The sequence below is a fragment of the Procambarus clarkii genome, chromosome 90, assembly GCF_040958095.1.
Source record: "Procambarus clarkii isolate CNS0578487 chromosome 90, FALCON_Pclarkii_2.0, whole genome shotgun sequence".
Classification (NCBI taxonomy): domain Eukaryota; kingdom Metazoa; phylum Arthropoda; class Malacostraca; order Decapoda; family Cambaridae; genus Procambarus; species Procambarus clarkii.
The window spans coordinates 12,505,477-12,520,740 of NC_091239.1; the positions used below are offsets into that span (position 1 = coordinate 12,505,477).

At 46.0% G+C, this 15,264-nt stretch overlaps 1 protein-coding gene across 1 annotated transcript; it reads left to right on the top strand.

The window, feature by feature from the left end:
* Positions 1-1,581: 1,581 nt before the first annotated feature.
* LOC123746450 (adhesive plaque matrix protein-like) lies at positions 1,582-2,744 on the top strand. Its single transcript, XM_045727979.2, has 2 exons — positions 1,582-1,716; positions 2,142-2,744. The coding sequence occupies exons 1-2, from the start codon at positions 1,582-1,584 to the stop codon at positions 2,577-2,579; spliced, it is 573 nt and encodes a 190-aa protein (XP_045583935.2). The 3' UTR covers positions 2,580-2,744.
* The last annotated feature ends 12,520 nt before the right edge of the window (positions 2,745-15,264 follow it).

The following is a 15,264-nucleotide window of genomic DNA, read 5'->3' on the forward strand; positions in this document are numbered from 1 at the left end:
AAATACCAGCCACGGGGTTCCGGGCTTCAGTCACCTCCTGGCCGCTGGAGAGAAAGCATCTCAGAAGGTACCTGTTGTTCACCTCTACTCACGGCTCAGGAGAGAGATATATACACTAAGAGGTGTATATCCAGATTTTCGGTGTATACACTGAATTGACTTTAGTCCTGCACAATGTTCAGGACTAAAGTATACTTGTTGGTTGGTCAGTAAGGTGTTGTGGTCTTAATAACCCTCCAGAGGGTGATAGGCCTTAATAACCCTTCAGAGGTTGAACGGCCTTAATAACCCTCCAGAGGTTGATAGGCCTTAATAACCTTCCAGAGGTTGATAGGCCTTAATAACCCTCCAGAGGTTGATAGGCCTTAATAACCCTTCAGAGGTTGATAGGCCTTAATAACCCTCCAGAGGTTGATAGACCTTAATAACCCTCCAGAGATTGATAGACCTTAATAACCCTCCAGAGATTGATAGGCCTTAATAACCCTCCAGAGGTTGATAGACCTTAATAACCCTCCAGAGATTGATAGGCCTTAATAACCCTCCAGAGGTTGATAGACCTTAATAACCCTCCAGAGGTTGATAGGACTTAATAATCCTTCAGAGGTTGATAGGCCTTAATAACCCTCCAGAGGTTGATAGGACTTAATAATCCTCCAGAGGTTGATAGACCTTAATAACCCTCCAGAGGTTGATAGGTCTTAATAACCCTCCAGAGGTTGATAGACCTTAATAACCCTCCAGAGGTTGATAGACCTTAATAACCCTCCAGAGGTTGATAGACCTTAATAACCCTCCAGAGGTTGATAGACCTTAATAACCCTCCAGAGGTTGATAGGCCTATTGGTTCCCGCCTCCACCGGGGATCGAACCCGGACTACGAATACCGAGCGCTGTCCACTCAGCCGTCAGGCCCCTAAAAAATATATAAATACAGTTTGGTTGTGTAATTCTCAGGCTAAACACTTTAGTTCATAAACCTACAGAAATTGTACTGAACTTAAATTAGTTGTTAATACACAATGGTTTTGCATCTATTGTCTATTATCTAGTAACATTGATAGACGTGGTTAAACAAAACGTGTCGATACAAGTTAGGCTATTTTGAAAACCAGAATTTTCTAAAATATTTTAAACATTCTTAAATATTCCTTAATTCTCTGTTATATTCATACTGTTATTTCTGTTCATTTATGCCACAATGTAACACAGTTATTGTTTGTGGGTAGTAAGTGATTGTTTCTGATTGTCTATGCCTCCAAAATATAAAAAACAGGTAGTTATTCCCCTTAAACTATGTCTTAGACACCTTTTGGACGACGTCTTAAAGGTGCCTGAAAGCTTCTTCAAGCCTTCTAATGCACATTAAGATGACTTAATGTGTCACGGCTCTTGATTAAGAGTCACCAGCCTCCAAGTGCCTTGTAGACGACTTCCCTAAGCAGAGACAAAGGTCAAAGCAAAGTTTGAGGAAATTCTAACCATTTTCTAAACTATGAAGGCATACACAACTAGAAAATAACACTGACTACTCAAGAAAAAGACATATATATATTAGTTGCACATTATTTCAGATCCGAGATGATGTGTTGGAGTGTATTTGTGGTGGTGTTGGGTGTGGTGGCAGCGGTGGGGGCTGACCCCAGCTACCCCCAACCCGCCCCCTGCTACCCCAAGACCCAGTACGTCACCCAGTACCAGACGCAGGTCCAGCAGGTCAGTACTGGTGTAGGTCCAGTAGGTCAGTACTGGGGCAGGTCCAGTAGGTCAGTACTGGGGCAGGTCCAGCAGGTCAGTACTGGTGCAGGTCCAGCTGGTCAGTACTGGGGCAGGTCCAGTAGGTCAGTACTGGGACAGGTCCAGCAGGTCAGTACTGGTGCAGGTCCAGCAGGTCAGTACTGGGGCAGGTCCAGTAGGTCAGTACTGGGGGAGGTCAATACTGAGGCTAGTCCAGCAGGTCCCTGCCGGGGCAGGTCTGTAGTAAGGCTTTGAAATAATTGAAAAGTTTTTAAAATTAGAACATTTACATACATTTGCAAGAATTGCAAACATTTTCCATTGGTTGTAGAACATTGTGAATAATTTGTTTGTTTGGTCTTCCTGCAGGTTGTAAATAATGTATTTGTTTGGTCTCCCTGCAGGTTCCTGTGTATACGACTGTGTACAAGACCCAGGTCGTTCCCACCACACACTACCAGACCCAGTACCAGACCCAGTACGTGACCAAGTACGAGACCCAGTACGTTCCTCAGTACGTCACCGAGACCGTCTACAAGACCCAAGTCCAGTACCAGACCCAGTACGTAACCAAATACCAGACCCAGTACCAGACCCAATACGTCACCAAGACCGAGTATGTCCCCCAGTACATCACTCAGACCAAATACCAAACCCAGTACGTTACACAGACCCAGTACCAGACCGTGTACAAGACCGAATACGTCCCCCAGTACGTCACCAAGACCGAGGTGCAATACAAGACCCAGTACCAGACCCAAGTGGTCCCAGAGTACCACACGGTCACCAAGACCCAGCAGACCTACAAGACGGTCTGTCCCAAGCCCTCCTACGGCTACTGAAGACCCGGCCTAGCCAGCAGACCCAACTGGTCTCCCTACGTCACCAAGACCCCAGCAGACCTACAAGACCAAGTCTGCCCCAAGCCCTCATACGGGTCAATACTGGATTAATTTCCCCTTAAACGTCTCCTTTATTTTTGTTGATAAATAAAATTGAATAAAGAATATTTTCTTTAATCTTCCTTATTTTAGCTCATAGATAGGAAACTTTCTCAGATAATCTTCTCATTAGCATTTTTGTAATGTATATCACCCAGTAAGAGTTACCAGGTTGCAAGTCTTTTTGACCACGTCTTGGTCTAGTGGTCTAAGGCTTGTGCTTGGAAGTACCCAGTACATAGGTTCGAATCTACATCACAGCTCCGACTGATTTTCTCATTCTTATGTACAGCTGTTAAACGAACCAAAAAATAATTAAATTGTAAGTAAAAAAATTCACCAAAAAATACTTCCATCAAAACTTTTCCCCAAATTCCCAAATACTTTTTTGTAATAGCTTTTTGGGAAATATTATTTTAACAATCAGTCTACATAAACAATTAAGGAAAATACATTTCACTTAAGATTTATATTAAACAAATGAAATTGGTTAACCTGTTCCATTGTTGTTCACAGGTGACATGTTAGGGTTACCGAAGGCCAAATACTAACCTTCCCCCCCCTCTCCCTAACACCTACTAGGTGAACAGAAGCATAAGGTGACAAGATAAACCTGGTCAAACATCCTGACCTGTGCCAGAATCGAACCCAGGGACCAGGATGGTTCTGATAACACTGACCATACGTTACAGGGACGCCAGTATGGGTCCCATGCATGTCGTGACCCACAACAGGTTACTTAATCACGAAGACACAGTCAAGCCTGGAGACACACACACAAGACAATACGTCATTAAAACGGTCAGTGTTGGGCAAGCGAGAGGTGCAGTCAACTGGTTCACAGACGTCAGCAAGAATGTGTGTGTTTGCTTACGAAACCTCTACATCAGGGGCCAGACTCACGAAGCAGTTACGCAAGCACTTACGAACCTGGGGCCAGACTCACGAAGCAGTTACGCAAGCACTTACGAACCTGGGGCCAGACTCACGAAGCAGTTACGCAAGCACTTACGAACCTGGGGCCAGAAACACGAAGCAAGTTACGCAAGCACTTACGAACCTGGGGCCAGATTCACGAAGCAGTTACGCAAGCACTTACGAACCTGTGTACATCTTTTCTCAATCTTTGGCGACTTTGTTTACAATTATTAAACAGTTAATGAGCTCCGAAGCACCAGGAGGCTGTTTATAACAATAACAACAGTTGATTGGCAAGTTTTCATGCTTGTAAACTGTTTAATAAATGTAACCAAAGCCGTCAAAGATTGAGGAAAGATGTACACGTTCGTAAGTGCTTGCGTAACCGCTTCGTGAATCTGGCCCCAGGTTCGTAAGTGCTTGCGTAACTGCTTCGTGAATCTAGCCCCAGGTTCGTAAGTGCTTGCGTAACTGCTTCGTGAATCTATCCCCAGGTTCATAAGTGCTTGCGTAACTGCTTCGTGAATCTGGGCCCTGGTGAATAGCCTTATGTACGAACTGACCTGTACCAGAGAGGAAGCAACGTAGAAAAAGATAAAAGCAACGTAGAGAAAGATAGAAGCAACGTAGAAAAAGATACAAGCAAAGTAGAAAAAGATAGAAGCAACATAGAAAAAGATAGAAACAACATAGAAAAAGATAGAAAAAGATACAAGCAACGTAGAAAAAGATAGAAGCAACATAGAAAAAGATAGAAACAACATAGAAAAAGATAGAAAAAGATACAAGCAACGTAGAAAAAGATAGAAGCAACATAGAAAAAGATACAAGCAACATAGAAAAAGATACAAGCAACATAGAAAAAGATAGAAACAACATAGAAAAAGATAGAAAAAGATAGAAGCAACATAGAAAAAGATACAAGCAACATAGAAAAAGATACAAGCAACATAGAAAAAGATACAAGCAACATAGAAAAAGATAGAAGCAACATAGAAAAAGATAGAAGCAACATAGAAAAAGATACAAGCAACATAGAAAAAGATACAAGCAACATAGAAAAAGATAGAAGCAACATAGAAAAAGATAGAAGCAACATAGAAAAAGATAGAAGCAACATAGAAAAAGATAGAAGCAACACAGAAAAAGATGGAAGCAAGTAGAAAAAGATAGAAGCTCCGTAGAGAAAGACTATTAAATAACACTACTGGTGGCCTTTCAGACCACATTCAACAAAACTCAACCACATCCGTATAATCTACACTGGGATATGGTCCAGTGCACAAGCAAACTCTTATGCTATAATACACTGAAAAGCGTGTGTATATGTATACTTCTCGGAGTATACAGCGTTGCTCACTTGTTTGGCTTGACGGTGGAGTACGGGTTAATGGCTTGAAAAACGCTATGCTTGCCTGAAATGCTATGCGTATTAATGGCTTTAGGTATTGTATGTACTAGCTCTATCTATAAACCCAACTTTATGTTTATAAATCAAGTATGTATGTACTTTTCCTGAATAAAGAATTTGAATTTGAATTTGAGCCAGGGCCGAGGAGCCGGTCGGCCGAGCGGGGAGCACACTGGACTTGTGGTCCCGGGTTCGATCCCGGGCGCCGACGAGAAACAATGGGCAGAGTTTCTTTCACCCTATGCCCCTGTTACCTAGTAGTAAAATAGGTACCTGGGTGTTAGTCAGCTGTCACAGGCTGCTTCCTGGGGGTGGAGGCCTGGTCGAGGACTGGGCCGCGGGGACACTTAAGCCCCGAAATCATCTCAAGATAACCTCAAGATAGGGCGGTAACAACCGCTCCTCAGACAAGGCTGATAGCAACAGCGCCCATCCCCAGAGACGCATTCAATAATTCTTAATAGTCTGGGTAATTAAAACAAGTTTATTTCTCCATACATAAATGTATATTATTATATATATTAAAATTAAAGTCAGGTGTTTAGGTTCTGTTGGCGATTGTTCGTATTTGAAGTACGTGGGTGAAGCATTTACAGACCTGCTATTCGAGCAGAACGAAGCAGTATTCGAACTATGAAACGAAGCACTACTGGAGAGAAACACCTAATTCATCAATTGCGAGTCGTGTATGTAAATTGTTTTCCATCCATAAACTGCAAGTTTGGGCAGCTGGACTAACGAGGACGGGGCTGGGTATTGAAGCAATACTCGGCTTCGAGCGAGTTCACTCGCTACTCGAGAGTATGGCTTTCTGAACCCTATACCCACCCCCTAGCGGGTCACCCTCATTCAAGCGTGTGTCTTGGCCTGTGAAGGCTGTGTTGTGGTGCGTGTGGCAATGACTTCGTGAAGTGTAAATAGAAAAATTACCCCGCTTCTGTCGGATACACAATCAGGGGTCCAGATTCACGAAAGTTACGCAAGTACTTACGAACCTGGGGCCAGACTCACGAAGCAGTTACCCAAGCACTTACGAACCTGGGGCTAGACTCACGAAGCAGTTACCCAAGCACTTACGAACCTGGGGCCAGATTCACGAAGCAGTTACGCAAGTACTTACGAACCTGGGGCCAGATTCACGAAGCAGTTATCCAAGCACTCACGAACCTGGGGCCAGATTCACGAAGCAGTTATCCAAGCACTCACGAACCTGGGGCCAGATTCACGAAGCAGTTACATAAGCACTTACGAACCTGTAAATCTTTTCTCATTCTTTGACGGCTTTGTTTACAATTATTAAACAGTTAATAAGCTCCGAAGCACCAGGAGGCTGTTTATATCAAAAACAACAGTTGATTGGCAAGTTTTCATGCTTGTAAACTGTTTAATAAATGTAACCAAAGCCGTCAAAGATTGAGGAAAGATGTACACGTTCGTAAGTACTTAACTGCTTCGTGAATCTGACCCCTCCCCCTCCCCCCGTCCTCTTACAAAAAAAACGTCGCATTTCGATCGTATGCGTTACATAAGGCAAAAGAAAAAGTCGTACTAGAAAATGGAAGCGGCTGTCGAAAATGACGTAGTGTCCCGTTTTCTGTTTTGGGGTCCTCTTGGTAGATTAGGAGAGACTACTTTAAATTTACTATTTTCTTGACTTTGGGAAATCTTATGAGGACGGGCTGGAATACGAACGAGAAAAACAAGTGTTCGGATAATTAGTTGTAGTGTAAACAATCTTTTTGTTTACATTGATAATGTATTACAAGAGGCGCGGATACTTTTGTTTATCGTTATCCTAAAAGTACATTAGACGTCCCTTATCGGTTACTACACGAAAGTGAGCCTCAACTTCTTCCTGCTTCGCCTGGATGCCTTGTCGCGGTATAATTTGCGTCACCTGTTGCGTTATAACTGAACTATTCTGACGTTTCAATACATTGTCGAATCTGACACTACGGTTACCTTGAGAGGGTTCCGGGGCTTAGCGTCCCCGCGGCCCAGTCCTCGACCAGGACTCCAAGTGGACAGAAGTGGCTTCCATAACTTGTTCTTGAGTTTGTTTAATTAATTATTGGATTTAATTATTATTATTTAATTAATTATTAATTGTGGATTAATCGAGAAACCGGGGCAGGAAAACCCCACAACTCCCGTACATGACTTAAGTGTTGTGTAAAGTTTAGTGTTGAGAAATGTTTGTGTTGTGTTGACTGTTGATAAGTTTAGTGTTGAGCAAAATTACATACGTCGTGTCAACATCAGTCGCTCGTCCAGTGTTTCTAATATTGCGTTGCGACTTGAAAACGTCTTGCAAGACGAGTGAGTTTGTGAGTGCCAGTTGATAAGTGTGATGTTTCCCGAGTGAAAAATCCGTCGGTTTGTGGAGGCGTGAATATCCCAGGCAGTGTTGGGTCAGGTGACCCAGCTTGACCTCTCTGGATGACGTACTCCAGTGGCCTCGTCTGTCAAGGTAAGTAGCACCTCGATGCTCAAGTGTGACCTTCACTTGTGTTGTTTGGTGTCGGATTCGAGGCCTATCAACCTCTAGTGAGATTAAGGCCACCACAATAGCTTACTGACCAGCCAGCAAATATATTGTAGTTCTAAGCTTTGTCCAGGACTAAGGCAAACTGAGTCCATTCATTGTCCAGGACTAAAGTATACTGTATACATACATTGGGAAGCACTGTACACCTCTCAGGGTATATACACCGTTTGTGTTCTATGTATATATGCATTACAGGTTATTCATGTGGTGATTGATGTATGAGGATTGAAACACATTTATAGGCATTTCGCCCAAGTAATTATCTTTTCTCCCATTACAGGTAAGACAATTATCTCTTCGAGGAACAGGACTTCGCTCCATTTCGAGGTACGTTCCTATTTTCTTCAGTATCCATAGGATTTTATGTTTTTAATTGCGCATCCATTTACCGGAATGCTTTTCCCACTGAAGGAGTTTTGGGCAATCAAAGCCGCTTCGATGGTTATAGAAGCGTCCAAACGACTCTAACCATGACTAAAAGTATGATTAAAGTGGTTTAGACAGCCACCTACCAAGGGTATAGATTTAGGTCTAGCCCCTGTAACCATGGTTTAGATGCTGTAACCATCTACCATGGTTATAGAGGTGCTAGGGGTCTCGGACCATGGTCTCACGTGGGTAAAAACCCCCTCTCGTACCGCTTTGCAATAATTGCTATATTGCGAAGGCCCTTTTTTACGGTCAACTAAATTGATATCGTTTTATACGATGTCTTAACACATCGAACGCAAGATAACGTAAGCTTTTAAGGGTTGATAGATGTTAAATCTTCTTGTTTGAGGAGCTGTTCACTTGAGACAGTTAAGCAAGTCCCAGCTGTGTCTGGGTAAGTGACAAGTGACAGGATGAACAACCCAGCGGGTTTTCTTCCTATTGGGGAGTGTACATGCTGCTATGGCGGTGTGTCCACTCACAAGATGAGTGGCGCTGCCCAATAAACTCGCCCCTCGGGGCAAAATTTAAAAATTTAAATTTAAATCAACGATGTTGACACTGGATTGTCCTACGTAACGAGACGTGTCTTGTACGTGAATTGTCGTATTGTCGGTTTGAATTTGGAGTTAGCAATCTCCTTGCAATGATGCGCAACGTCAAACGACGTATTTTTGACGTGAAGAAATAGTATAGTAATTTGTGACACTTTTGATTTCTACTTTTTTTTGTTAACGTGTGCAAATTGTGATGCCATGGAACGAATTGAGGGTGGTATAGGGTGATGGGGGTGTCACCCTAGGTTCGTTAAAGCGGCGGCTGACAACCCCCTCCTCCTCCCAAGAGGTGTATTCAGTAAGTACTAAAATTCTGTGTTTTATTAAAAAATGACATATTATAATTTAGTGTATAGTTAGAAATAAGTTAGATTAGGTGTTTTTTTGGGGTCCGTTGTTAACTGTTGTACGTTTTTGAACATACACAGTGGCGGGATTCGAACAGAGAAGGTAAGCTAAGCACTGTTCGGGAAGTGTTCGAACGTCATCAGCTGAGAGTCGTGTGTAGAGTTTTTTAATTCATAAACAGGGTTTGGCGGCTGTATTAACAAGCGGTTGGCCTTTGTTTATGGGGACTGGCTGTGGAGGTCATTAGCAGGTGGAGGGGGAGGGGTCTGTGGCAGGTGGAGGGGGAGGGGTCTGTGGCAGGTGGAGGGAGGGGGGTGGAGGGGAGGGTGTCTGTAGCAGGTGGGGGGGAGGGGGGGTGTAGCAGGTGGAGGGGGGAGGGGTCTGTGGCAGGTGGAGGGGGGGGCGGAGAGGAGGGTTTCTGTAGCAGGTGGAGGGAGGGGGGTGGAGGGGAGGGTGTCTGTAGCAGGTGGGGGGGAGGGGGGGTGTGTAGCAGGTGGAGGGGGGAGGGGTCTGTGGCAGGTGGAGGGGGGGGGGGCGGAGAGGAGGGTTTCTGTAGCAGGTGGAGGGAGGGGGGTGGAGGGGAGGGTGTCTGTAGCAGGTGGGGGGGGAGGGGGGTGTGTAGCAGGTGGAGGGGGGAGGGGTCTGTGGCAGGTGGAGGGGGGTGGAGAGGAGGGTTTCTGTAGCAGGTGGAGGGAGGGGGGTGGAGGGGAGGGTGTCTGTAGCAGGTGGGGGGGAAGGGGGTGTGTAGCAGGTGGAGGGGGGGTGGAGAGGAGGGTTTCTGTAGCAGGTGGAGGGAGGGGGGTGGAGGGGGGCTCTGTAGCAGGTGGAGGGAGGGGGGTGGAGGGGAGGGTGTCTGTAGCAGGTGGAGGGAGGGGGTGTCTGTAGCAGGTGGAGGGAGGGGGGTGGAGGGGAGGGTGTCTGTAGCAGGTGGAGGGAGGGATAGGGTCCAGCAACAGCCAACATACACACAAACCACATCAATAACTGTATCACACAAAGACAATTTAACACGGGAAGGACACGAACAAGGGGACACAGGTGGAGACTGAGTACCCACATGAGCCACAGGGGCGTTAGAAAGGCCATTTCAGTGTCAGAGTAGTTAACAAATGGAATGCATTAGGCAGTGATGTGGTGGAGGCTGACTCCATACACAGTTTCAAGTGTAGATATGATAGAGCCCAATAGGCTCAGGAACCTGTACACCAGTTGATTGACAGTTGAGAGGCGGGACCAAAGAGCCAGAGCTCAACCCCCGCAAGCACAACTAGGTGAGTACACAAAAGTAAGCAGGAAAACAAACAAAGTAACCTCTACCTCCTCCATGATTCTTATGTTATCGTTCATAATAATGATGAGTCAGCAGATCTCCTTAGAATACAATGACTGGTGACTGATGAATGATCGATGATTGTTGAAACGATTGGCGAGATGAATGATTGGGTGATATTTGCCCCCCAATCAACCAGGTGAGAGGTAGGATATGTAACCAATCATTACGAGAGAAAGAAAAACAAAACACGAACGAAGAGAGACGAAGACAGACTTCGACGTTCACTTCGAAGTCAGAACACAAAGTTCTTCGCCCAACCCTACGCCTCGTCACTCATCTCTGAACGATGTCTTAGGTACTCCTTAGCGGAGTGGTCAGCAGAGGATAATATGGTATACCATAACTTTGTGTTCTTGTCTATGATATGAGCATGAGGTCCCGGAGCGAGCGCGGATATACCTTGATATACCGCACTTGAACTTTTTACGGTATATACTGAGTCTACACGGCTTTTGAGCTTTACAAAGTATACCGATATACTGAGCTTTTTCGCGGTGGATGATCTGGATCTTGCTGTGATGACTCTTACTCTGTTTGTTAAGAAAGATGGATCTTAAATTTCCTACCTCGTCAGTAAATTCCTTTCGTGCGCATTTTGTGTGCAATAATACCATAGTCACGCTTGTCGAAAGCTCCTCGCGAAATCAGTGTATATATATCTATATTGCATCAACAGTTTGCTTGTCTTTCATGGCAGCTAGGCAATATTTTCCTCTGCCTTGCGACAGATGAGGGCCACAGTGGTGGATGCATACTGATCCATCATTGGTACAAATATACCTCGGTGGATATAGGGAGGTGTTCGGTGGATATGTTGACCAGACTCCACACTAGAAAGTGAAGGGACGACGACGTTTTGGTCCGTCCTGGACCATTCTCAAGTCGGTTGTTTCAGCCACGTTATTGTGACTCCTCGTCTGGACATAAGGTGGTGTGGCAAATCACTATAACGACACGAAAAGCCTATAATAACTACCCAACACCTCGACTGTGACCAATTACGGACCAGCTGAGAGGCTAATCCCAGCATGAGGGTCCTGTCCCCTGAAGAACAAACACGTATTGTATACAAAGCAAAAATTACAGCAAAGAATCAGGAGAATGGTCCAGGACGGACCGAAACGTCGTCGTCGTCCCTTCACCTTCTAGTGTGTGGTCTGGTCAACATACTTTAGCCACGTTATTGTGACTCACCGCCTTCAAACACGAGATTGTGGAATATCTCGAACATAAAAATATTATTTTAAGTTTATTATTGTGTTAATGGACATAAGACCCGAGGGGTTATAATAACTTTTGTAGAGGGAAAGTAAATATAGTTAATAGAGAGGATTGTTAATATTTTATATGCAAGTAGATAGTTAGAATGTTCACCCAGTACCATGTTGGTATCGAGGTGGGGGGGAGGGGGGAGGGTTACTTTAGGCCTATATTCTCATTGGTTGGGTTAGTGGAGGTGGTGGAAGCAGGTAGTTCTCTCCTGAGTGTGTAGATGGCAGCACTTAACAGTGTTTAACTGTTAAACACTGTTAACCTAACCTAGTTCACCCTTTTTGTTATTGAGCTAATTATACCATCTTATTGTCGCTGTATCTGTAAATTTTGATTTTTTATTAGGCCATTTCTGGTCTGAATGTATAAATAAATTATGTAAATGGAGCCATGTTTGTGTATATTTTATAGACGCGAAGAATTTATTTCCTCCTGCTAATGTATTAAATACACTGGGTCTGAGAGATACCCGCTGTATAGAGAAGTTTCGTCTCAAGGTGTTGTAGCTCTTCAGAAGCAGCTTGGCTGTCGTCTTGACGCATGAATCGTTTCCGGTGGTAATCCGGGATACATTTATTTTCACACAAATGTAAACAAATCGACGAGGGCCGTGATGAGGGCTCGAACTTAGGCCCGGGATGATCCCAGACGCTGCCTTAAGTCGACTAGGCCGCGACATGGTCAAATATTTGTTCATTTGATGCATCACGCTATTGTGATTTCTGTGTGTATTTACAAGTAGGAAAAAAGAAATCGCTCATTTTCTTTAGTCTAGTTCCTTGTTCCTACTTCACTTCCTTCTACTTCACTTCCTTCTATCTCCCTTACTATCTCCCTCTCCTTCCTCCTTACCACTCTATCCACCCCCCTCCCACCGCCACCCCATCATCCCCTATCCTTTTCATCTTCATGCCCATGCAAGAGTCTCTTCCCCCCCCCCCCATGCCCTTCAACCACCTCCACCCCCCCCCATCTACTGTACCCCCCCCCTCCTTCTCTACCCATGCCCTGTACCCACCAGTCATGAGTCATTAATTACTCTCAAAATGCCCCACAACGCTTCCTGCTGACACCCTTGGCCCAAGTCACGATGTTAATTATTTTTTGAAGTTTTTGTCAGCTCTCGTGTGCTTAACGTTACCTTCGAATTGGTCCACCGGTAGGTCCTTGGACCAGGGGCATGCTTTACGGGAGAGGGAGAGGGGGAGAAGAGGGAGAGGGGGAGAGAGGGAGAGAGGGAGGGCTGGTGATTAAGGGAAGAGGAGGGGGGGATTGAAATTGAAATTGAAATAAGTTTATTGGTGTAAAATACACACAAAGGGATGAGGTAGCTCAAGCTATTCTCACCCCGTTCAGTACATCGTGTTAATACATACATAGACACACATCACAAGCAATAAACATATTACCAAACATTCTGAGAGATAAACATACATTTCCTCCTTCACAAGTAGTATGGTATCAGACGTACACACAAATACTTTTATGACCTATGTATGACCTATGTCACGGGCTGCTTCCTGGGGGTGGAGGCCTGGTCGAGGACCGGGCCGCGGGGACACTAAAGCCCCGAAATCATCTCAAGATAACCTCAAGATAGCCTCTGGTTCACCCTAACCCAGTCAGAGTAAGGCAAGCTCACCTTACCCAGAGGTGAGCCTCTGGGGCCAGATTCACGAAGCAGTTACGCAAGCACTTGTACATCTTTTCTCAATCTTTGACAGCTTTGTTCCCAATTATTATACAGTTAATGAGCTCCGAAGCACCAGGAGGCTGTTTATAACAATAACAACAGTTGATTGGCAAGTTTTCATGCTTGCAAACTGTTCAAAAAATGTAACCAAAGTCGTCAAAGATTGAGGAAAGATGTACACGTTCGTAAGTGCTCTCGTGAATCTGGCCCCAGGTTCACCCTTACCCAGTCAGACTTGCACCGGGTTCTGAGAATCGGGTACGGAACCAGTTGTGCCGTTAATCAGCAATAATAAAGGTTGTAACTAAAGCTGTGTAATGTGTTGCAGCAGTCATGGGAGGAAACCAAGACGAGCTGTGGTGTTGCTCCATAAATTGACGAGGTCTTTAGTCGGGAATTACACCACAGAGCCGTGTGTGTTAAGACTGTACACTCTTGGACCCTCTGACTCCGGCCTACACGACCAGAGTGAACACCTCCTGGGGAGAGAGAGAGAGAGAGAGAGAGAGAGAGAGAGAAAGAGACTGAAACATGAGAGAAAATGAGATAATGAGTGATTGAGAGAGAAAATGAGATAATGAGTGATAGAGAGGGAGAGAGAGAATGAGTGATAGAGAGAGAGAGAATGAGTGATAGAGAGAGAGAGAGAATGAGTGATAGAGAGAGAGAGAGAGAATGAGTGATAGAGAGAGAGAGAGAGAGAATGAGTGATAGAGAGAGAGAGAATGAGTGATAGAGAGAGAGACTGAATCATGAGAGAAAATGAGATAATGAGTGATAGAAAGAGAGAGAGAGAGAGAGAGAGAGAGAGAGAGAGAGAGAGAGAGAGAGAGAGAGAGAGAGAGAGAGAGAGAGAGAGAGAGAGAGAGAGAGAAAGAGACTGAAACATGAGAGAAAATGAGATAATGAGTGATTGAGAGAGAAAATGAGATAATGAGTGATAGAGAGAGAGAGAGAGAATGAGTGATAGAGAGAGAGAGAATGAGTGATAGAGAGAGAGAGAGAATGAGTGATAGAGAGAGAGAGAGAGAATGAGTGATAGAGAGAGAGAGAGAGAATGAGTGATAGAGAGAGAGAGAGAGAATGAGTGATAGAGAGAGAGAGAATGAGTGATAGAGAGAGAGACTGAATCATGAGAGAAAATGAGATAATGAGTGATAGAGAGAGAGAGAGAGAGAGAGAGAGAGAGAGAGAGAGAGAGAGAGAGAGAGAGAGAGAGAGAGAGAGAGAGAGAGAATTTCCTCACTCAAGGTGACCTTCAACGCCACTTTAGATAAACCTATTTAGGTTGGTCATCCAGGAAGTGTTTTTTTTTTTCGCAGGGATATTCCTGCGCTGGCCCTAAGCCTCTGGCTGGCCCACTGGGCGGGCCCTAAGCCTCTGGCTGGTCCACTGCGCGGGCCCTAAGCCTCTGGCTGGCCCACTGGGCGGGCCCTAAGCCTCTGGCTGGCCCACTGGGCGGGCCCTAAGCCTCTGGCTGGTCCACTGGGCGGGCCCTAAGCCTCTGGCTGGCCCACTGGGCGGGCCCTAAGCCTCTGGCTGGCCCACTGGGCGGGCCCTAAGCCTGTGGCTGGCCCACTGGGCGGGCCCTAAGCCTCTGGCTGGCCCACTGGGCGGGCCCTAAGCCTCTGGCTGGCCCACTGGGCGGGCCCTAAGCCTCTGGCTGGTCCACTGCGCGGGCCCTAAGCCTCTGGCTGGCCCACTGGGCGGGCCCTAAGCCTCTGGCTGGCCCACTGGGCGGGCCCTAAGCCTCTGGCTGGCCCACTGGGCGGGCCCTAAGCCTCTGGCTGGTCCACTGGGCGGGCCCTAAGCCTCTGGCTGGTCCACTGGGCGGGCCCTAAGCCTCTGGCTGGCCCACTGGGCGGGCCCTAAGCCTCTGGCTGGTCCACTGAGCGGGCCCTAAGCCTCTGGCTGGCCCACTGGGCGGGCCCTAAGCCTCTGGCTGGCCCACTGGGCGGGCCCTAAGCCTCTGGCTGGCCCACTGGGCGGGCCCTAAGCCTCTGGCTGGTCCACTGGGCGGGCCCTAAGCCTCTGGCTGGTCCACTGGGCGGGCCCTAAGCCTCTGGCTGGCCCA